Source organism: Rhineura floridana, chromosome 4, assembly GCF_030035675.1.
Source record: "Rhineura floridana isolate rRhiFlo1 chromosome 4, rRhiFlo1.hap2, whole genome shotgun sequence".
Lineage (NCBI taxonomy): Eukaryota > Metazoa > Chordata > Lepidosauria > Squamata > Rhineuridae > Rhineura > Rhineura floridana.
In genome coordinates this window covers 20,566,794-20,590,327 of record NC_084483.1, presented here as the reverse complement: position 1 = coordinate 20,590,327, position 23,534 = coordinate 20,566,794, and the positions used below count along the sequence as shown (strand labels likewise).

At 42.2% G+C, this 23,534-nt stretch overlaps 1 protein-coding gene across 6 annotated transcripts in view; it reads left to right on the top strand.

Moving 5' to 3' along the window:
• Window positions 1-8,329, top strand: part of APLF (aprataxin and PNKP like factor) — a 50,126-nt gene extending 41,797 nt beyond the window's left edge. For all 6 annotated transcript variants that reach the window (XM_061626184.1, XM_061626185.1, XM_061626189.1 and 3 more), the window contains one exon: window positions 7,204-8,329. In XM_061626184.1, coding sequence (XP_061482168.1) covers window positions 7,204-7,412 — 209 coding nt within the window. In that variant the 3' untranslated portion in view covers window positions 7,413-8,329. The remainder of the gene's footprint in view (window positions 1-7,203) is intronic.
• The last annotated feature ends 15,205 nt before the right edge of the window (window positions 8,330-23,534 follow it).

Sequence of the window (23,534 nt, the reverse complement as noted above, 5' to 3'; positions counted from 1 at the left end):
AGATTGCTGATTGTTTTGTGTGTGTAGGGATCTGCCAGCTTTTTGAAATATTTTCTAAGGACACATGTGTGGTTACAGCATCAAACACAGAGCACTGAAGCATCACAATCTTTTATTTTGCTCTTGTCAGCGTGATACCACTTTTAGATTCCCCATTCTAAATATGCTTGGATAGACCATATCTGCTGGCTAAAGACACTCTGCAGTCTTGCTACAGTAGTTTTGATTTATTTGGAAATTGAAAAAAGCTGTTCTTAGGAACACTGCAAAGAGAATTAAACTCCCAAGGTCGTAGCAGCATGCTAAGGAAGTGGAATTACTTTTTGAATATAGTAATTAATTTGCCTTAGCAGTGCTCTGGAAATTAAAAGGGGGCTAACCTGACGCTATGTCTGAAAGCCCAATTACTTTCATATGTTCCACTGATACATTTTTGACTTAGTTAAAAAAAGTTACATATGCTTAGTTTCATGGAGCCTCTCATCTAAACCAGCATTTACAATTACTAATGGTGAGACTTCCACCAGTGAGCTTGACTGCACATGGTTCCAAGTAGCATCACTGGAATGGCTCAAGTAAATGATTAGTAGGGTATTTCAAATCTTGTTGCATGCCTACAGAGAAGATGGCCAAAACTATTGAATTTCAATAGTTAGAAGGCTTCTGCTTTATAGGGCACTATAGAGACTGGCAGCCATTCAGGTTCAGATCTGAATACATATTTACTCAAGCTCCTGTTAGTATTTGTACCAATTTTGGTACTTAATCTTGGGAATTGTCAATTTAAATATTGAGTCCATTTTTATGTCTTGTACTACAGTCTCGCATACTTTGATTGTCAGAGTGCAATATTTGGTTTTTTTAAAAGCAAAAGCTACAGGAATGAGTTCATTTTACACAGACTAACTGAAAATTATCTTGTTAAGAAATACCTGTCTCCCTCACAGACATATGGTTCCTTGGACAGAAGGAATGACAGATATACCAACTTAAGTCTGTGCAAAATGAACTCATTCCTGTAGCTTTTGCTTTTAAAAAACCAAATATTACACTTTGACAATAGAAGTATGTGAGATTGTAGTACAAGACATTAAAAAATGGACTCAATATTTAAATGCTGAGGGATCTTGCATGGAAAAGGACCATCAATACACAAGTCTTGTCAGGAAATATTACTAACAGTTTCAGTTCTCTCAAGGCCCTTTCTCTCAAGTTGTTATGACTCTCCAACTACACTTTTAAGAACATAAGAACATAAGAAGAGCCTGCTGGATCAGGCCAGTGGCGCATCTAGTCCAGCATCCTGTTCTCACAGTGGCCAACCAGGTGCCCGGGGGAAGCCCGCAAGCAGGACCTGAGTGCAAGAACACTCTCCCCTCCTGAGGCTTCCGGCAACTGGTTTTCAGAAGCATGCTGCCTCTGACTAGGGTGGCAGAGCACAGCCTTCACGGCTAGTAGCCATTGATAGCCCTGTCCTCCATGAATTTGTCTAATCTTCTTTTAAAGCCATCCAAGCTGGTGGCCATTACTGCATCTTGTGGGAGCAAATTCCATAGTTTAACTATGCGCTGAGTAAAGAAGTACTTCCTTTTGTCTGTCCTGAATCTTCCAACATTCAGCTTCTTTGAATGTCCACAAGTTCTAGTATTATGAGAGAGGGAGAAGAACTTTTCTCTATCCACTTTCTCAATGCCATGCATAATTTTATACACTTCTATCATGTCTCCTCTGACCCGCCTTTTCTCTAAACTAAAAAGCCCCAAATGCTGCAACCTTTTCTCATAAGGGAGTCGCTCCATCCCCTTGATCATTCTGGTTGCCCTCTTCTGAACCTTTTCCAACTCTATAATATCCTTTTTCAGACGAGGCAACCAGAACTGCACACAGTATTCCAAATGCGGCCGCACCATAGATTTATACAACGGCATTATGATATCGGCTGTTTTATTTTCAATACCTTTCCTAATTATCGCTAGCATGGAATTTGCCTTTTTCACAGCTGCCCTACACTGGGTCGACATTTTCATTGTGCTGTCCACTACAACCCCAAGGTCTCTCTCTTTCTACCAGTTTTCCAGGGACAGAAGTTAAGCTAACTGGCCTGTAATTTCTGGGATCCCCTCTGGATCCCTTTTTGAATATTGGCGTTACATTTGCCACTTTCCAGTCCTCAGGCACGGAGGAGGACCCGAGGGACAAGTTACATATTTTAGTTAGCAGATCAGCAATTTCACATTTGAGTTCTTTGAGAACTCTCGGGTGGATGCCATCCAGGCCTGGTGATTTGTCAGTTTTTATATTGTCGATTAAGCCTAGAACTTCCTCTCTCTTTACCACTATTTGTCTCAGTTCCTCAGAATCCCTTCCTGCAAATGTTAGTTCAGGTTGTTTATTATTGAAAGTCTATACTGGCTGAGAGGGCAACTGGCATGGTGACATGGGTTTTGCCATATTGACTAGTCACTTGACCACCAGTTTGCTCTTTGACCAGTGCTGGATAATACTGAGTGTTGTGTTCATGCCAAAGTATGGCTCCTGTACCTGCATGCTGGTAATGTATACAATGATCCTGGTGTTCTCTCGCAGGCCTATCTCTGAGAAAAGTTACTCATGATTGAGAGATGCAAACAAGACTTGCAGGTATTAACTAGCACTGAGCAAGATCCTATGGTCACAGGCTATGGTCGGAAGGCACATGAGGCCAGCACCCTGGGTTGCGTCTGGTCAGTGCCTGGATGGGAGACCAGCTGGAAACCATATGTAAGCTGCCTTGGGTTTCTATCATAAAAAGAAAGGTGGGGTATAAATGTAATAAATAAATAAGATCCTTCTTGGCTCACCTTGTAATTCTCTTTTTTCAAGCTTTCTCAGAGAGCTCTTAGATAAAATTGTTTTGTAAGACTGTGTAGAAAATTCATAAAAGTAGCTCCCTGCCAGCCCCCTCCCCTTTCCAAAATTTATTCTAGTGAGGGAGGACAGCGGTGATAAGGGTAGAGGCATCTGGATGCTCTACCTGGGTGCTCATGTAGCTAGCAACGTCTGTTGTCATTCAAAACACAGAAAACTCTCTTGTCACTTTGGAGCTTGGAGTTCTCTGTGACTCAAGCTATTAAACCAAGACACATGAGCAACATCCAGCGCCCAGGCATTAATGGATATCCTCACCATGGAAGCATCGAGGCTTTTAAAGATGCTGCTGTAATCCCTCCCCACCACCATACCACACTGTTGCAAAGTGGGTGGAGTAGGAGTAGGGATTGTTGACTGGCAGCAGGAATGCTGGAGCTGAAGTAGTCCCAGATTTGAGTGGAATTGTGGGCTTGGCTCATAAGAAGTTTAAGAGACCTCTAGCCCCTATATACAAAATTTCAAGCTGTCACTACTATTGATTGTAATTTTTTCCATCTATTTGATCTATATCCATTGCTATAGCAAGTTTAACTATACAGTGATTTGTACTGGGAAGATCAATTGTGTAAGTCAGTGATTCCCAACCTGGGGGCCACAGCCCGCAAGGGGGTCGCGAAACAATCAGAAAGGGGTCGCGAAGATGACAGTGTTTTTTTTAAAAGGAACTGCAAATAATGGTAAGCCACGGGTGGAATGGTGGCTCTACTCCTTTTCTATCTCTGCGGTACTACCCCGCCACCAGCGACATAACGTTTCCCACCCATGACGTCGATCTCATGACACTCCCATTGTCTCCTCTCACGGCACTAGATGAGCTCACCCTTCCCGCCTAAATCCATGAAGGGGACACGTAGTTGCAGAGTGGAAGTAATGCAATTGGCTGTGAGGCGGCTGGAGCTCCGCTGGAGCTGTGTCTTTTTCTGGTCAGCCCAGCCCAGCTACTTGGCCGCCTTTCCCTCCCTTCTCCCTGGCTGTGTCCTCTTCTTTCCTTTCTTCCTCCTCCTCCACCCCCCCCGCTGCCAGCCCTGCTTGCCTGTCATGTTGGCACCTGGAGGAGCCAGCAGCGTTCAGCAACTTGCTGCGCAAATTCAAGTTAGTTTTCCTCGGATGGCAGAATGGTCAGCACATGGCTGAGGCTGGGGCAGGCAGCAGGTGAGGGCATGGAGGGTGGGAGGTCTCTGGAGCAACAGGAAGCTACATGGAAGCAGGATTACTCCCGAGGTGGTGTTAGTGTTATGCTCTCAAATGCATACGGTACCTCATAGAATTATATCAGCAAAATCAGGTAAGATATATCCCGCACAAGTCAACACCTGTGTAAAATCTCATGCCCACAAACAGGCTTTCAGGTACCCTATCTTTCCTGGGTGGGCAGCAGATGAGGCTCAGTGTGTGTGTGTTTGTGATGTCATTCTAGGGAATTTTGTGAGAAATCCTGAAACAAGTTCAAAACTAAAGGCACCACAGCTGCATGTTAGTTAAGGGTGCTAAATGCTACTCTTCCCCAGTCCCAGACATAACACTGCTGCACCACCACCTAACTAGCTGCCTTCCTCCTGAACTAGATGGTTTGGGCTGAACAGGAATATGTGCACTGCAAGCTCTTTTTTATTTATTTAATTATTTATAGAATTTATTAGTCGCCCATCTGGCTGGCTGGCCGGCCACTCTGGGTGACGTACAACATAGGCATATAATACCTAGACATTGAAAATCTAAAAACAATGAAGATAAAATCTAGCCCACCCCGAAAGCCTGCCTGAAGAGCCAGGTCTTCAAGGCCCGGCGGAAACTCATCATAGAAGGGGCATGGCGGAGATAATTTGGGAGGGAGTTCCACAGGGTGGGGGCCACAATTGAAAAAGCCCTCTCTCTAGTCCTCACCAGTTTGGCTGTTTTGACTGATGGGATGGAGAGAAGGTCTTTTGAGGCTGATCTTGTTGGGCGGCATAGCTGATGATGCTGGAGGCGCTCCTTTAGATAGACTTGGCCGAAACCGTATAGGGTTTTAAAGGTCAAAACCAACACCTTGAATTGGGCCCAGTAAGCAACTGGTAACCAGTGCAGCTCTTTTAGCACTGGAGTGATATGATCTCGCCGGTGGCTGCCTTTAACCAGGCATGCCGCCGCATTCAGTACCAGTTGCAGCTTTTGGATCGTTTTCAAGGGTAGCCCCACGTAGTCTAGGCGAGAGGAGACCAGGGCATGTACCACCGATGGGAGCAGATGATTGGGAAGGTAGGGGTGTAGTCTGCGTATCAGATGGAATTGATACAGCGCTGCCTGGCTCACAGCCGAAACTTGAGCTTCCATGGACAGTTGGGAGTCAAGAATGACCCCGAGGTACAGACCTGGTCTTTTAGGGGCAATTGTACCCCATTGAGCACCAGGTCCAAATCCCCTAACCTTCCCTTGTCTCCCACGAACAGTACCTCGGTTTTGTCAGGGTTCAGCTTATTCCTTCCCATCCAGCCACTCACCGATTCCAGGCACTTGGATAGGGTTTCTACAGCCAACCTTGGTGAAGATTTAAATGAGAGATAGAGCTGTGTGTCATCCGCATATTGGTGACACTGCAGCCCAAATCTCCTGATAGTCCCCAGTGCCTTTATAAAAATGTTAAATAGCATCGGGGAGAGGATGGAGCCCTGTGGCACCCCACAAATGAGAGGCCAAGGATCCGAAACCTCATCCCCCAATGCTACTCTTTGGTGCCTATCAGAAAGGAAGGAATGGAACCACTGCAATACAGTGCCCTCTATGCCTAACCATAGGGGCTGCACAGCTTAAAACTACCCAACATACATTCTATATCTGGTAATTTTCTGCTAGGCAGCCACTACACATGCAATCTGGATCATTCCTATTCTAGAGTGCCTACACTGCACATCTTCCTGCCAAACATGGTGTGCAGGAGGAAGCCAGCCCAGATTGAAAACCTGCGGTAAAGGGAGTGGAGGCAGGAGAAGCTTTACCAAGGCTTTTCTCCTCTTTGATGAAGGGGGAGCAGAGCTGGGCTGAAAAAGTCAGAAGGCATGTTTCTTCTTCCCTCCCAGCTTCCCTCTTACTTCTTGAAAAGTAAGAGGAATCCCTTTTCTTGCCGGGGTGGGTGGGTGGGTGGGTGAGAAGAAGCCAATGCACTTGTTGCACTGAAATTAAAATATCAAAACAAGTTAGATGTGGAACCAGATTTAAGGTTGAAACTTACATCGCTTCAACCAGACTTCCAATCTCTGACAGCTGCAAAACAGCACCTGCCTTCTCATTAACTCAGTTAAACCATGGATGTATGAGTCTGATTTTAAGAACCTGTCAACAGTTAAATCATTTGGTCACCTGGACGCTCTTGGGCTGCATTCACTGTACATTTATTCCACTATTATTCCACTTGAAACAGTCATAACTTCCCCCAAAGTATGTAGTTTCTTAAGGGTGCTGAGAGTTGTTACGAGACCCTTGAACGCCACACAGATCTACAATTCCCAGAGTTTCCTGGGAGGAGGGTTGGAATGTTAAACCACTCAGGGAACTGTAGCTCTCTGATAACAGGAGCCTCCTCTCAGCACCCTTCACAAACTACACTTCCCAGGCTTCTTTGGGTGAAACCATGATTATTTAAGTGGAATAATAACAGAATAAATGCATGATGTGAATGTGGCCTGGTTTCACTCTTCTTCACATTGTGAGTTTCAGAAGTAATTATCTGAGCAGATTCATTTTGGGAAGGGCCTGTTCTGGAGTTCCTCTGTGTGTGTGCGCATGTGCACACATGCGTGTGGGGATCCCTGGGGGTGGGTGTTGGGGGTGGAAGTGTGTTTTGGGAGCTCTGGGATGTGTGTGTGCATGTATGTGTATGGGGTTGGTGCGTGAAGCCCCTAGTTACCTAGTAAGTTGACTATCCTTCAAAATTTGTTAGAAGTTGTTTATATTCATTCTGTAATCTGCCCTGGGACTTTCTGGTGAAGGGCAGATAAATATAATCAAATAAATATCATATTTGTTGTTGAGATTAATAACAAAATGACATTACTTAATACTTCATCGTGTATTATTTTCAATTAACAGAGACTAAAATTACAACAATTAGCATGTGGGGGTCACAAAAAAAATTTGAGTTTACAAAGGGGGTCCTGTACTCATAAAGGTTGGGAAACACTGGTGTAAGTGATACAATTTTATTTGAGAATTCAAATATTAAATGATATAACGGTTTTATAGCACTATGATTTTGCATTGTCAGTTTAAATTCAAGTTTTTAATTTTGTTTAAAATGTTGTTCTTCTTCCCCTAAAGGTAGAAGCATTTTAGATGATGATAATGATAATGATGGTGAACCCAATGAATACAACTTGAATGACAGCTTTATAGATGATGAAAATGAAGGAGAGTGTGACCCTACTGATGAAGATTCTGACTGGGAGCCAGATTCTGAAGAAAAAGATAATGAAGATGTTGACACACTTCTGAAAGAAGCACAGAATTTTGTTAAAACCAAGAAGTAGTTGTACATGTTTGCGAATGTAAAGTAAAATCAGTAAAATTGTATTGAACTACATGAAACTTTCTAAACTCAACTTGGAAGTAAGTGTTTCACTTAACCCTTAAATCAAATTGATGTAAAAGTTCTCTAGATTGTGCCCCTTGTGTTTAAGAAGACGAGGGACAATTTTGAAGGCAGTTGTAATACTTGTCTGAAACCTGTTTATATCTGTAGTTGAAACCAAATATGCTTTATGAAGAAAAATACATTGGTCACGATTCAGCCAGAGTTAAGCATTTTGACATGCTATACAATTTAACAAGGGAGAGTTACGCATTTTAACTCTACTGCCACCTTGTGCCCTCCAGATGTTTGGGGCTACAACTCCTAATGGCCTGTGGTCAGTGATGATGGAAGTTGTGGCTCAAAATATGTGGGAGCACCAGGCTGAGAGGCTTGTTCTACTCCATTGCAGTGAATGGGATCAAAGTGCTTAAATCTGGCTGGATAATGCTGTTTGAGTGGTAATTTCCCTCCATGAATAGTGGCTTAGATGAGCTTTTACCTCATAAAATTTGAACTTATATACTTAATGTATGTAAATCTTAAATGCAATTTCCCCGCAGCTGATAATGTTTGAGAAAAAACCTTGTATATTGGGGTGTAATAACTCTGCTGATACTAATGTCTGAAGGTATTGTGCAACATATGGCATTGGGCTTAAACTGGGGAGTTTTTATTTGCATTACTAAAGTTTGTAATACACTTCATCTTAAATGAAAGGAACATTATATTGGATATAGTGGGACAGATAATAAGAATTCAAGATTGACAGTTAATTTGGAATTTGGTTCATTAGCTTGTACTGTCAGACTGGTAACCAGGCTGTAAACAATGACTGTCTTTCATTACTTGTAATACACAAGCTAACACTACAAACAGCATTCTGTTGTTTCTTTGTATTTGGGGGAAATGTTTATAAATTTATCATGAAAGGCAGTTATGTCCCAAAACTCTTTCCAGTTTTTTTAGTTCTTCTGAAAATGGTTATACAACACTGACATTCTGTTGGCTTGCGGTGAAGCATAAATCCCAGATGACTTGGCTTTACACTGGGATAGAAGGTACAAGTTTGTTTATAAAATGTCTGATTTGCATTTTAATATGCCATGTAGAGACATCGAATATGGAAGTCTTCTTTTCAAGGAAATGATTCAACTTGCCATTCACCTAGGGCAAATAGCAATTTCCTCTCAGACAAACAGCCAAGTGGCACCACCTGTTCACTACCCACTACTGCAGTACTTTTTTTTATTCCAAAAGAGTGTTTTGCACAAGTTTTACTTATGTTTATGAGCAAGAGAGTCAGGCTTTTCATTTTTAATGGCTTTCTCCAACTTAGGGAAAGAGTCTTGTGGGGGTATCACACCTCCTTTCTCAGAACCTTTCAAGTTGTATTAAACAGAGCCTGGTTTTCTTCCTGCCTGTCTGCCCAAGGAAGACTGCAGCTGTGTTACTTTTCCCTCCCCAAAATTTAGCCACACAGGACAGTCCCAGCTTTTAAAGAGCCATGAGAGAAAAATGGTATAGCTCTGGGAGGGAGAAGTGGCAAATATCATGGGATGGAGATGACAGATGGCAGCAATGTGAACTGGACCAATCATAAGAACATAAGAAGAGCCTGCTGGATCAAGCCAGTGGCCCATCTAGTCCAGCATCCTGTTCTCACAGTGGCCAACCAGGTGCCTGGGGGAAGCCCGCAAGCAGGACCTGAGTGCAAGAACACTCTCCCCTCCTGAGGCTTCCGGCAACTGGTTTTCAGAAGCATGCTGCCTCTGACTAGGGTGGCAGAGCACAGCCATCATGGCTAGTAGCCATTGATAGCCCTGTCCTCCATGAATTTGTCTAATCTTCTTTTAAAGCCATCCAAGCTGGTGGCCATTACTGCATCTTGTGGGAGCAAATTCCATAGTTTAACTATGCACTGAGTAAAGAAGTACTTCCTTTTGTCTGTCCTGAATCTTCCAACATTCAGCTTCTTTGGATGTCCACAAGTTCTAGTATTATGAGAGAGGGAGAAGAACTTTTCGCTATCCATTTTCTCAATGCCATGCATAATTTTATACACTTCTATCATGTCTCCTCTGACCCGCCTTTTCTCTAAACTAAAAAGTCCCAAATGCTGCAACCTTTCCTCGTAAGGGAGTCGCTCCATCCCCTTGATCATTCTGGTTGCCCTCTTCTGAACCTTTTCCAACTCTATAATCTTTTTGAGATGAGGCGACCAGAACTGTACACAGTATTCCAAATGCGGCCGCACCATAGATTTATACAATGGCATTATATCGGCTGTTTTATTTTCAATACCTTTCCTAATTATCCCTAGCAAGACTCCTCTTAGCACATGTTGTTCTAAGGTGGCATGTTTGGACGTGTTGCTTTTTTCACAGACCTGTTGCTGTGAGAAATCATCGCTAATAACCAAGTTTGTATTAGCGCAGTACAGGCTGACCTAGGGAATACCCGGTCTGGATCCAGACCCAGATTAATTTGGGGCTGGAGCTAATGTTTAATTAGGGTTTTTAAAACCCTAATGAAGCATACAGTCCTAAGGGGGTTTCCACTACACACATACACTGCAGAGAGCAAACAGGAGGGTTTAGTCCTGCTGGGTGCTACTGTGCCAACGCATTCCCTGTGGGGAACACACAAACAGCATCCTGCAGCCAGCAGGACTGAACCCACTGCTTGCCATCTGATGTGCAGAGAGTGCAATGCTGCTCAGTGCTGCTTTGCAAGTGCATTCCCTGCACACACAGCTAAAGTGTAATGTGGAAGCTGTTTGAAAGCCGTCTTGCAAACAGCCCCCACATTGCTCCTTGAAGAAGCTTCCTCCTCCTTCGTACCTGACACCTGGCCCCTGACAGGCCCAGATTGCTCCAGGCAGCCTGACCCAGGGCAATCCAGAGCTGGCTTGACCCAGGTTGAATGAGCAGCAGTCAATGCAGGGGGAAGGGGAAGAGTGAGGACTTGTTATCTAAGTGACAGGGACAACACATACATTTCACTGCTTTGCAAGTTTTATTGGCTCCCAAATCAGAGATGGTGTCCTTTTGAGATGGTTGTTGCCAATAATTCAAAGATGACCAAACCTTAGCCTTTGTGAATCAGTTTCCTCATAGGGAACAATGCCAAAGTTGTTTTGTTATTGTTCTGGGTGGAAGGAGGGTGATCTGGGATGAAGGAACTTAATATAGTTCCATTGGTTTATTATTATTGTCACCGAAGTGTTCTTCAAATGGTTAAAGTATTGTTTCAATTAATGGTAACCACCTTGGGCTTGTTGAGGAAAGGCAGGCTATATATTTTTAAATAGGTTTCTGTATTTGTCAGAATTCAGTGTTGGAAGCATGGGGTCTTTGGGGCAGGTGTTGTGAATATTACAGACATGGTAAGAAGTAGCTGTACTGTCACAAGATTTGATTGATTCTAGGATCTCCACATCCTTCCAGAGAGGTATCAACCAGTTCAATAGCCTCCTACTGTTAGTGTCACTGAAGGGTAAAAATAATAGTGTGCTAAGAGAATGAGAACATTTTCATTCTTGGAGGTGGTTAATTCACAGATAAAACCTACAAATACCATTTTGTTTGCTGGCTTGGTTTTATATAGTTTTAAAACTTTAATTTTGAGACAGATTCCAGAGGGATAGCTATGTTAATCTGTTGCAGCAAAAAGAATTGAGTCTTATGGCACCTTAAAAACTTAACAGTGCAATCTTAATGATGTCAGTTCAAAGTAAGACCTAGTGAATTCAATGGGGCTTGCTCCAAGGTAAATGGGGTTAGGATTGCAGCCTTACACAATTATTATTGTACAAGCTTTTGTGGACTAGAGTCCATCAGATACATAGAATGTTATCCTGAGTTAGTAGGACAGAACATATACCTACAAAACAATATATTCATATTTAGTGCTACACATAGCTAATAAATTGCAACCCTGATTCGTTTTATTTGGAGTTGAAATACTGTTGCTCTGAAACCTGAAGTTTGGCTTTACTGTTAATACAGTTTGTAAGTTTCTTTTCCATCTCAGTACCATTCATCGTTCATTAAGGAATGCATTTTATGAATTATGCTCCGCTCTGCCCTGCTGCCCTTGAGTTCTTTAGCACATTTCTAGGATTAAAAACTGATTTGGAATAGTTGACATTTTGTTTATATAAATATGTGAAGCTCTGTCCAAAAACCCCAAAGAGATCTCAATGTATGATAATGCTGGCATCACTGATGACATTTTTTTAAAAAACCCACTCTAATCAGGTGGAGATACTTTTTCATATACTCAAAACTAAATCTGCATTGGGATAACTTAAACTCTACTTGATTTTTTTTGGTAATGCAAATCACTAGATGGGCTGAATATGCATATCTGCTGGCCTAATTTATGGCATTGATCTTCACAAAATGAACATCTTCAGTTCAAAGAACAAGTGCAATCATTTTTTCTCCCCCCACACTCTCCTGCCTCCCAAAAATCAGTAGCTACTTCTGTGTCACTGTATAAGAGAAGGCAGAGGCTGAAGGAATTGTATTGGTCAAGAGAAATTTGTTATGAAATAAATTTCATTTAATGTGTACTGGCAACACTTTTCCTACTGCTCATCACTGAAACTTTTATCATAGTGGCACAAGGGCTGGTTAGGAGATAATGATCTTGATTTCCTAAACTGTAGGCTGGGAACATTAGGCCTACATGCTCACTTCTTTGCCCTTCCACCTCCCTCGCCACCTCCACATGCCAGCTTCAGCATTTCAACCTGGTCTGTTTAAATGAGATTTTCCTGACTCCTTAAATGGGGAACTCATTTAATGTTGGTTTATTCCCCATACTTTTAAACCACAGTAAAATGTCATGTTGGTTTGCACAACATGGTAATCCAAACGACAGTATAGTTTATAAAGATTATGCTAAAATATGGGCACATCAAGAGGTGATTGCAGCCACTTTGCTTCTCTCCAATCCTTTTTGCTGTTACCTCGTGCTGAGCTAAGCCAAGGTTTGACTTAGCGTTGGGTTGGAGGAACCTTTGGCCTTCCAGATGTTACTGAAGTACAACTCCTGTATCCCTGGCCTTTGGCCATGCTTGCTGGAGTTGATGGGAGTTGTAGTTCAGCAACGTGGAGAGCCAAAGGGTCTCCACCCCGATTACATGTGTCATCTGAACTGGGAGTTGTAGTTAAGATCTCACTAACCATGAGCTATAAGCAAGAGCAAACCTTGGCTGCAGCTTGTGGTTAGTGAGGAGAGAGCTGAACCATGACTCCCAGTTTGGATGGCATGCTAAGCCAAACCTTTTCTTAGCTCAGTGTGGCTTGCTGGTAAAAAGGACCAGGAGAAGCAAAATGACTGCAAGCTCCTCTCCAGGAGACTGCATATTGGTGTGTTTTGTGAACCAGGTCACTGAATCAGAATTCCCTGTTTTGACATTACTGGCTATCAAGAGGTACTGGCTATGATGGCTATATTGTACCTCCGCTGTCGGAGGCAGTATGCTTCCGAATACCAGTTGCTGGGAATTGCAGGTGGGTAGATTGCTATTGCACTCAGATTCTGTTTGCAAGCTTTCCATGGGCTTCTGCGTGGTCACTGAGAATAGGATGCTGGATTAGATGGGCTCTTGGCTTAATGCAGCAGGGCTCCTTTTATGTCCAGGAACTCTGATGCAAGCAGATGAGGATGGAAACACTGTAGCTAGCCTGTGAAAGAAACGGGAGGCCATGTCTGAAAGGGGTCAATGATTAGGAACTTGAATCTGCAATGATACTTACATTTAAATGTATGTTTATGGTACATAGTGTTTGGTTGAGTGAGGCAGGGAGTGAGTATTTGCATGTGCATGGTGATTGGTTGAGAGTGGAGTGGGAGTATGATATACGTGTAGAGAGGGTGTCCTTGAGAATTCAAATAGGGCTTGGTAGGATGAGACAGGAGACGGACAAATAGGGCTTGTTGTTGTTGTTGTTATGTGCCTTCAAGTCGATTACGACTTATGGCGACCCTATGAATCAGTGACCTCCAAGAGCATCTGTCATGAACCACCCTGTTCAGATCTTGTAAGTTCAGGTCTGTGGCTTCCTTTATGGAATCAATCCATCTCTTGTTTGGCCTTCTTTTTCTACTTCCTTCTGTTTTTCCCAGCATTATTGTCTTTTCTAGTGAATCATGTCTTCTCATTATGTGTCCAAAGTATGATAACCTTAGTTTCAACATTTTAGCTTCAAGTGATAGTTCTGGTTTAATTTGATCTAACACCCAATTATTTGTCTTTTTTGCAGTCCATGGTATGCGCAAAGCTCTCTTCCAGCACCACATTTCAAATGGGTTGATTTTTCTCTTATCTGCCAAATAGGGCTTAGTGACAGACATTTAGGGTCTGGGTTTAGAGATGGTTGGATAGAGACAAACAGATAGATAGTGTATGGTTAGGTTCAATTAGAATTGTTAGGTTCAATTAGAATTAGAATCTTAATTGTTTTACATTTATCAAATATATTCATAAAGATCTTTTTATACGGTTTTTATATCTTTTTATGACTATACGGTCTCGGCCCAGTTTATCTAAAGGAGCGCCTCCAGCATCACCAATTATGCCGCCCGACAAGATCAGCCACACAAGACCTTCTCTCGGTCCCACCAGTTAAAACAGCTAGGCTGGTGCGGACCAGAGAGAGGGCATTTTCAATTGTAGCCCCCTCCCTCTGGAATTCCCTTCCTTTCGATCTTCGTCATGCCCCCTCCCTGATAAGTTTCCGCCGGGCCTTGAAGATCTGGCTGTTCAGGCAGGCCTATGGGAATTCTGGGATGGGTTAGCTTTTAATACTGTTTAGTTTAATTATTGAATGTGGTTTTTTGGTTTTATATTGTATTTTATTATGTCAGTGTACGTCACCTAGAGTGACCGTTAATTCGGCCAGATAGGCGACTCAGAAATAAAATTTTATTTTTTTATTATTTTTCATCATCCAATGCCTAATGCTCGCTTACTGAAGAGAGACACACTACTACAGTATAATAAAGTTTACACATACTCTCACACCCTGAAGCGTATAAAAATTTGGACCTAAGGCAAAGCTCCTGATGACAGCAAAATACAATGTGAGTTATAAGGTGTTATCTGTTGTGGTAAGGGCCTGGAAGGACAGGATTATTGCCTTTTAAAGTGAGCAGGAATGCCGCAGGATCCTTTTTTAAAATTAAGATATCGCTTATTTTTTTGTCTGCACGCTAGCAAGTGTTTATCCTCATGTATGGCTTATGGGTTATGTTACCTTAAAACCTTAAGACGTCACCTCTTTCAGAGGGATCTGAATATGAGAATGCAATTTAATGTCACTGTTCCATTAACTGTCACGATTTTTAAAGCTCATCTATCAAAGAAACAAAAAATGTTCTCCACTTTTAGAAACTTAAAAACATGATAGACATTTTCAGAAAGATGGCCTATCAGACTTCAAGGCTTGGATGCAACATTTTCCCCAGTTTAATTGTGCTACCTGTTCTGAGCAGAAGTCATGTTTGTTGCCCAGTGCCAGTGTGTCAAGTGATGCAGAATTGGACTTGGTCACTAGAAACCCATTAGCTTTGAATAGTTCATTGAGGGGTGGGGGGCACTTTGTGTGTTATGGTCCTGACCTTTGCCAGCGTTCCATCTCTGAGTGGATTTTTTTGCCCAAGCTGATGAGTAGACTACCTTCCTTCATTTTATCAGCTTATGCTGGCCAACTGCACCTAGAAAAACACATGTCAGGCAGAAATTACCTGGCCTAGCTATCTCCAAAGCAGGTTAGTTTTCTCTGTGCAGGGTATGTTTTTGCACGAAGGAATGACTAAGTGTGCCGTTTGAAAAGGTTACAATCCATAAACAGCTTGCCACCTGAATGAGAGTGAAGTCTAAGTCTTAAGATTTCCCAGCCTTCACTAATGATTACAGTTTTATGATATGATAATCAATGCAATGTTGCCTCATGGGAAGCAAAATTAGTTTATCAGTGGAATTCTTGCTAAGGAAGATCCAGGCATTGCCCAGCTGGGTGATAGAGGGAGAAACCAAATACAAGAACTGAACAAGATTTTAGGTGCTTTAACAGTCAACCCTGGTGTAGAACAACGACATAAACTACAGAAAACAATTTTCTTGACAGAGGGTTTATGTCTACAATGTACACAAAATGCAGATGTTGAATTATCCCAGTTTTTGGAGGCTGGGTAATGCTATGATGGAAAAAGCTATTGTTCCTTCCCTCTGTTGCTCATATGAAACTTCCCCATGCTCATAGTAAAAGTAAAGGTGTCCCCGCACTTGTAGTGCGAGTCGTTTCTGACGTCTTGTGACGTTTACTAGGCAGACCGTATATATGGGGTGGGATTGCCAGTTCCTTCCCCGGCCTTTCTTTACCCCCCAGCATATGCTGGGTACTCATTTTACCGACCACAGATGGATGGAAGGCTGAGTGGACCTCGACCCCTTTTACCAGAGATTCTACTTCCTCCTTCCGTTGGAATCGAACTCCAGCCATGAGCAGAGCTTTCGGCTGTGTTACAGCCGCTTACCACTCTGTAGCCAAAATCACATCATATGTACAGAAGAGGGACATATCAACAGATTTGGGGTAACCCTAAGGTTTGGAAAAAAATAGAAAAACTTTAAAGGGGGCCTCCCAAATAGCCTAATGCCACAGAATGTTTCCTGACTGAGTCAGAAAAAAAATCTGACAACCATGGAATGTAGTGAATGGCTAGAAAGGGACACCACACTCTAAAAAAGGATGATGGTAATTAATGATAATTTCATTTTTTATATATACTGCCTTTCCTCCCATGGAAGACCAGAGTGATGTGCAACATAATAAAATGCCATACAAACAAAAATTAAAAATCTAAGAATGCATCAACAAAATAATCAATGTATATAAAGATAAATTCAAAGTTGCCACTGTTTTAAGACAACATTTTTGTCTCAAAAAGCCTGTGTAAATAAATACATCTTCAGTGGATGTCTCAATGTCATCAGTGTAGGAGACAGCCATGTTTTCATGGTGAGGCAGTTCCACAGTCAGGGAACTGCCACAGAGAATGTCCTGTCCCAAGTCAATCCTCAGGCCATAGTCAGGGACACTACCAACAGGGCCTTCCTCTGCAGATCTCAAAGGACAACTCAAAGGTTGGGTGGTATGAAAGAGGTGATCCTTTAAGTACTTGGGTACCATGATGTTTAAGGTTGTATGCACCATTACCAAAACCTTGTACTGTGCCTAGTAACACAATGGGGAACAATTGCATTGATAGCTCTACCCATCTTGCCATTCCACTGTGAGATAAGGTGTCATGCCACCTGAAAAATCCTCAGTGTTTAGCAATCTGGTTCACCAAACTTGCCTGGCCAGGTCTCAGCAACGTATGCCAGCTCAGGTCCCTGACCATAATTGTCATATTGTCGACAAGAGTTTTCTGTAGACTCCTCTGGCTTTCGGCAACAGCACCAACAAATGGGAGGGAAAGCTGACCTTTCTGCCCAAGACTTGCTGGTTAAGGGGTGGCTATAAACTGGCTATGTGAACCATTTTATTGTATGGGTAAGTCACTTCTTGGTTTACCCTGAAGTGTTTTAAAATGTCTCTAAGGATGGAACAGAGAGCTACCCATAGACATCAATTGGGAAATCAAATATGTTAAAATAGCTGGGCCGAGTGCAAATTTTAAAAACAAACCAACTCATTGAGGGAAAGGGGGAAATTGTCTCACATTCCTGTTAGGTTCCATGATTCTGTCCTGTGCACATGCAATTTCATATGTGTGACTGCTATTCTTCAACAACAAATTAATAGTTAAGTGCCACCAGATTTTTTTTTCTGAGTGTTGAATTCTTGAAGTACCTGTAAGTTTGTGTGAGGACCTGAAAAAACTTAATTCAGAACCCTACTCTGCCATAAAGTTCAGTTGCTGTCTTTGGTCAGTCACTGTCTTAGCCTAACCTACCTTGCTGGATTGATGTGGGGATAAAATGGAGAGAGGGGCCTTGTATGCCACCTGACCTCCTTAGAGGGGAGACAGGATTGATAAACATAGTAAAAATAATGGGAGAATCTACCATTAGGCTTACACATTAGAAGCTTCCATCCTTGGAATCAGCAGAGAAGTGGTACTTGAAAAATACTCATGACCAGACTTGAGCATTGATACACAAATTCTACCTTCACACGAGCTCAGTGATGTAGTGGAATGGGAGTATGGGGTAGTGCAGGTCTGGGACTTTTTCCAGTGATTATGTAACTACTGGAGTGCCAAGGTAATTGACAAACCCTCTCTGACAACTGAATGAGGTGATAACAAGGCTGTCAAGTTGTATTGCTGTGTTTGACATATAAGCACAGAGAAAGTTGCAGAATGAGCCGGGATACTCTTTTATGACTGCCAGCTGATTGTAATAAATTGGATATTGTGCTATGTACAGCTGCTCTTTAGGCAAGGGGAGAGGAGTGTCCCCCCCCACACACACACACCCTACATTTTTGGACTCTCCTTGTTGTGTCCAAAGGGGCTGAGCTCCTGTACTTCAAAATTTACCACTACACCACTATGTGAGACCCAAGAAGAAATGCAAACTATGCAGCTTCTTCCAGATCACACACACAGAGGCAATGTTAACAGGGTCTTCATCATTTGTTCAGCTTGTCTAAGAAATGCTTGTTTCTTGTATGCAGCACAGTTTGAAGGTAGCTTTCATATATAGAATGGTGAAGGTCAAGTGTTTTCTTGCATCTTTGCTTCTGCTAACTGCTGCTATGAAAAAACAACTGTTCCCCCCCACACACACACACTAAGGTCAATACCTTCAAACTCCTAGCTGCTACTTTGCTTCCAGCAGAGCATGGTGTGATCACATAATATAGCTTGCAATGATTAAACTTGAGATGCTAGCAGGATAGCTTCCAAGGATAACATACCATATTGCCCAGGTAAAATAAAATGAAATTGCAGAATATGGAATGTCCCTGGTGATTGATAAAACAATAAGACTCTAGCTTCTACAGGTGAAAGTGATTGTACTTCAATAAATAGATGGATGCTTCTGGGTAAGCTGATCCTACCTCAGGAGATTTTGTGTGTGAATGGATGACTTTTTCATCATACCTTCACTTTCCAAGCATTAATATTTCCATAGTGGCAGATGGAAGTAGTGATTTTTTTTTAAAAAAAAGGGTGGGGGAGCAAGGCATTTGCATCAACTCTAGAAATGCTACCTCTGCTGGGTATAGTACTTGCATCTTATATACAGTGAGTGCATCTTGTAACTGTATTCAGATACAGTACTTAATCAACAGATTTTGTAGTGGGTTTATCTACTTTTTTCCTATTTATATTCTGTTGGCACCCCCAAACCCAAATGCAAGAATATCAAAAAGACCATAAACAATTTGCCTACATGACATCTTACATCCTTACTAGGGATGGTGTGGCTCTCTTATAAGAAGTGTGTTCCCCCACCCCACTCTCAATACACAAGACAAGTGGTGCTCTTCCATATCACTTTGTGAATATTATGGTTAAAAGCTCAGTTGTTATATTCTTCCTTTAATTGTTAGCTGTACTGAGAACCCTTCAGGGTTAAAGAGTGGGATGTAAGCATATTAAATAAATAAATAGTCATCTGAGGCAACTGTGATGTTTATACTTCTCATTCAGCATTTTAACTAGTGAGTGGATTGACCTAGGTATATTAGTAGCTTCCTATCAAAATATGTGGGTCCTGCCTTGGTGAAGACCATACAGAGCCAATGAGGTGCCCTCCAAGGTGGTACTCCAACTCCCATCATCCCTGATCATTGGCTTATTGGCTGGAATAGGTGGAATATACAAGTCCAACATCATCTGGAGGGCATCATGTTGGCTACTCCTAATAAAGAAATGCAAGTAACCTGCTGCTCTAGGAATATGTAAATGAAAGCAATGGTTAGATGAAGTTTGATTTTGGCAGGTATGTTGTTACATACACCCCATTCTCTGAGCAGTGAGAGATTTCAGGGGTGCCAGCACATCCTTGGAATGAAGGTCACTGGAGATGGTGGTGTCTTTGTGCTATTTGGCTTTATTTACACATGTATACAGGGTGAGTATAAGATGGAAGGGTTTACAATGTTACCACTCCAACAAAAACCATTAGCTTTCTAGAGTTGATTGTGCTTCAAAGACAGCTTTGAATTCAGCACAGACAGGAAGTCAAGTCTCTGTCAGCTCCACATGAGACTCTCCCAGGTCTGTTCTCTTACACTCACCAATGATATCTCCTCCAGCTAGGGGATGTGGGGAGGACTTCCCTCTTTTGGAAGCATCTCCATAAGAGCATAAGAAGAGCCTCGTGGACAGCATGAGTGGCCAACCAGATGCCCATGGGAAGCCTGGAAGCAGGCCCTGAGCACAACAGCAGTCTCTCTACTTCCAATTCCCAGCAACTGGTATTCGGAAATATACTGTCTCCAACTGTGGAGGCAGAGCACAGCCATTATGGCTGGTAGCCTTTGATACCATGATTCTCCATGAATTTGTCTAATCTTCTTTTAAAGCTCTCCAGTCAATAGTTTCTGTGGCATCCAGTTGCCTGTAAGCTTTAGCCACGCAAAGGGATACTTAACAGACTTGGTTAGAGCCATTAACTTTTTTAAGGGCTGGTTTGACCACATTAGCACTCTCTTTTCCTACAAAATGCCACCTTACAGATATACAACCGCAGGCTTGGAGGGAACTCAAAGATGACGCCCATGTTTTAACAAAGAATGTGGTATCTCAGAAATCAGTGGGTGTGGAGCTTGAACAGAACAAAATAATAGTGGGATTGATTGGGATGGGGAAATGAAGAGTGAGGAGAAAACCAAGAGAACTAATTCCAAGTGCTGGTTTTGACCTATAAGGCTCTTTACAACTCAGGACCCCAATATCTTCTCAAATGCCTCCCCCAATATGAACCTACCTGGACTCTTAGGTCTTCTTATGAGGCCCTTCTCTGGGTCCCTCTTCTGAGGGAGGCGTGAAGGCTGGTGACAAGGAGAAGGCCCTTTTCAGCTGAGGCTTCCCAGGTGTGAAATATGCTCCCCAGTGAGGTCCGCTTGACATATTTTCAGCACCCGGTAAAGACTTACCTTTTCCCCCAGGAATTTGATAGATTAAGATGTTGTTGTTTGTATTAGTGTGCTGCTAAAGCTTTCTGTAGCTGTATGGTGATGGTTGTATTATTTTGTTTTATGGTCTGATATATTTATTTTGGTTTTAACAATGTTGTAAGTTGCTTGGAGACCTTTGGGTAACAAGCGACGAATAAATCTAAATAATAGTTGTTGTTGTTAACAACAACTGTTTAGATTTATTTGTCGCTTGTTACCCAAAGGTCTTTTTACTATTATTGTTGTTGTTAACAACAACAACAACTAAACCTGCAAGTAGGATAAGGTGCAGCATGTTATGCTTAAAGGAACACTTTTATAAGACAAAAATCCAGTACATTGTAACTTAGAAGTACATTGATTGACATTGTTCTGTGGGCCATGTCCTTCCTAGTGGGGTGGTCAGACATCACTGGACACATTCCTATACATGCATACAGGTTTTTAGATAATACAAACACTTTTTTCATACAAGATCTCTCTCTCTCTCTCTCTCTCTCCCTCCCTCCCACATTTCACTCTCTCTCTCTCTCCCTCCCACATTTCAAGTACTGGAAAATGTAAGGTTTTCTAAAGAACAAAATGCACTAATACATTTCCAGTGACAGCTGGCCTGCTTGCATTCACCTTATTGTTTGCCATAACATTGTGTTAAAAAAAAAAAGATGACCAGGACAAAACAAAATTAGAACTGAAGAACTGAAGTCAGCAGAATCATAACTACAGAATGATGGCTTTCAGCCATGTCCCGAATAAAGAAGGGTGCAATCTTGTAAAAGTAACTGACACACACCATAATGTTAAATAATCTCAAGATTGTTCCAAATGATTGAAAATGATTCCTAGTCACCTGGTGAGGTATATGATAGTGTTGGTTATGTGGTAAAGCTGTCATTTGACTGCTAAAGTGTAAGAACGTATTGGCTTTCCTTTTTAACTCACAGTATTTTAACAATTTCAATATACATTCCCATGCAGCAGGGATGGGGAAGCTGTGGTCCAGATGTTGTTTGGATCTAGCTTCCATCAGCCATAGCTAGTACTGACAATAGTCAGGGAAGTTGGGAGTTGTACCCAGGCCCATAATCAGCCTAAAAATTAAGGGGGGGGGCACCAAAAAAGTGGGGGGAGAACATTTCTTCCTGTAGTTTTTAGTTTGCTGTAACTGATTTTAGATTTATTTTTCATATATGTTTTTGTTGTATTATATTATGGAATTCTATTGTATATATTTGTATTTCTGTTGTACACCGCCCAGAGAGCTATGCTAGTGGGGCGGTATAAAAATTTAACAAACAAACAAATAAATAAATAAATAAATAAACTTAATTTTTATATATAAAAAAATTAGAGGGGGAGAAAATTTTTAGAGGGGGCACCAGAAATGCACGAACCACACTGTGGCCACATCCACCCCAGACATTTATTCCACATTAAACAGTCATGGTTTCCCCCAAAGAATCTTGGGAACTGTAGTTTGTGAAGGATGCTGAGAGTTGTTAGGAGACTCCTATTCCCCTCACAGAACTCCAGTGGCCAGAGTGGTTTAACAGTCAGCCCCTCTTCGCAGAGAATTCTGGTAAATGGAGCTCTGCGAGAGGAATAACAGTATCCTAACAACTCTCTGCCCCCTTCACAAATTACACTTCCCAGGATTCTTTGGGGGAAGCCTTGACTGTTTAATGTGGAATAAATGTCTGGGGTGGACGTGGTTTATTGGTCAGGGCATGTGTCTGTGAGTCTATCCATGTCTTCTGATACATCTGTCTGATGTGACCTTTCTGAGCATGTGGAACTCCTTGTTTGAGTGGTTCCAGTGTGCTCAGATATTTTTAGGTAACATCAGAGGAGCAGTATCAGTGCTTGTATTCGATTGGGGAACTATGCTCATCTCATGTCTTCCTCCAATGCTCCCTGTTGCTGATAGTCAGAATAAGCCTGAGCAACTTCTGGTGGATGGGTGGAGGTTGATCTTTAAAAAGCAACCAAAAAAGCATCATTAAAACAAGGTGGGGAGGGGTTATGAATTTATGAACAAATGTGATTTTCAATTCAGCTCTTTTAAAATTAAAATAAATAGCTGAAGGATAGGGGTAGCAGAAAGGGCAGGTACAGGCCACGGAGATGCCTACTAAATAAGACAAAGAGTTAAAACCATAAGTACACTCAGTTTTAGGCTTTGGCCCTACCCACTTCGGACATACAGCTCCCAGAGGGTATGCAAAGAAACAATGTGGTCTTGGGCTGAATTTGTGTGTGTGCATGATCATATAATTTTCTAATATTCTTTAAAGGAGGATAAAATTTGCCTTCATTAAGGAATATCTTTTCACTACAAAACGTTAACTCTTAATCAGTGTGATATTCTGAAACCTGGCACTTGAACTGATTAATCAACAGGGTCTGCTCAGAAAGAAGGAAGCCCATGGAAGAAGGAAAACAAATAAGTTTGTCTGCTTTCTTTTGTTTCTTTGTTGCTACCACTGCAATAACTGGTGGGAGGTATCAAATTGCTTTGGGGACTGGATCAGACCCATGGGCCAGCAATCTACCACCTCTGATCTAGAGATTCAAAAACCAATGGGATCAACCAATGTGTCAGCTCTACACTGCGTCAGCAGTGCCGGTGGGGGCTGCAAATTCCTGGGTTGTTGGCAGGGAAGCAAAGTTCTTAGCCGGCAGTCTGGCCGTAAATCTGCCAGGTCTAGGAGGAGGGAAACTGATAAGGGCCAGGCCTGTCCGAAGCGTACTTGCCGAGTCAGAAGTCCAGAAGCGAGGTCAGTAGAGGTCCGGGATCAAGTGCCAAGGGGTCAGTCCAAAAGAGGTTGCAAGGAAACTAGGAATACACGAAGCCACACCTGACATTGCAGTCAGCAACAAGCTGAGGCCAATGTGTGCCTTATAAGGAGCAGGTTTGACAGCAG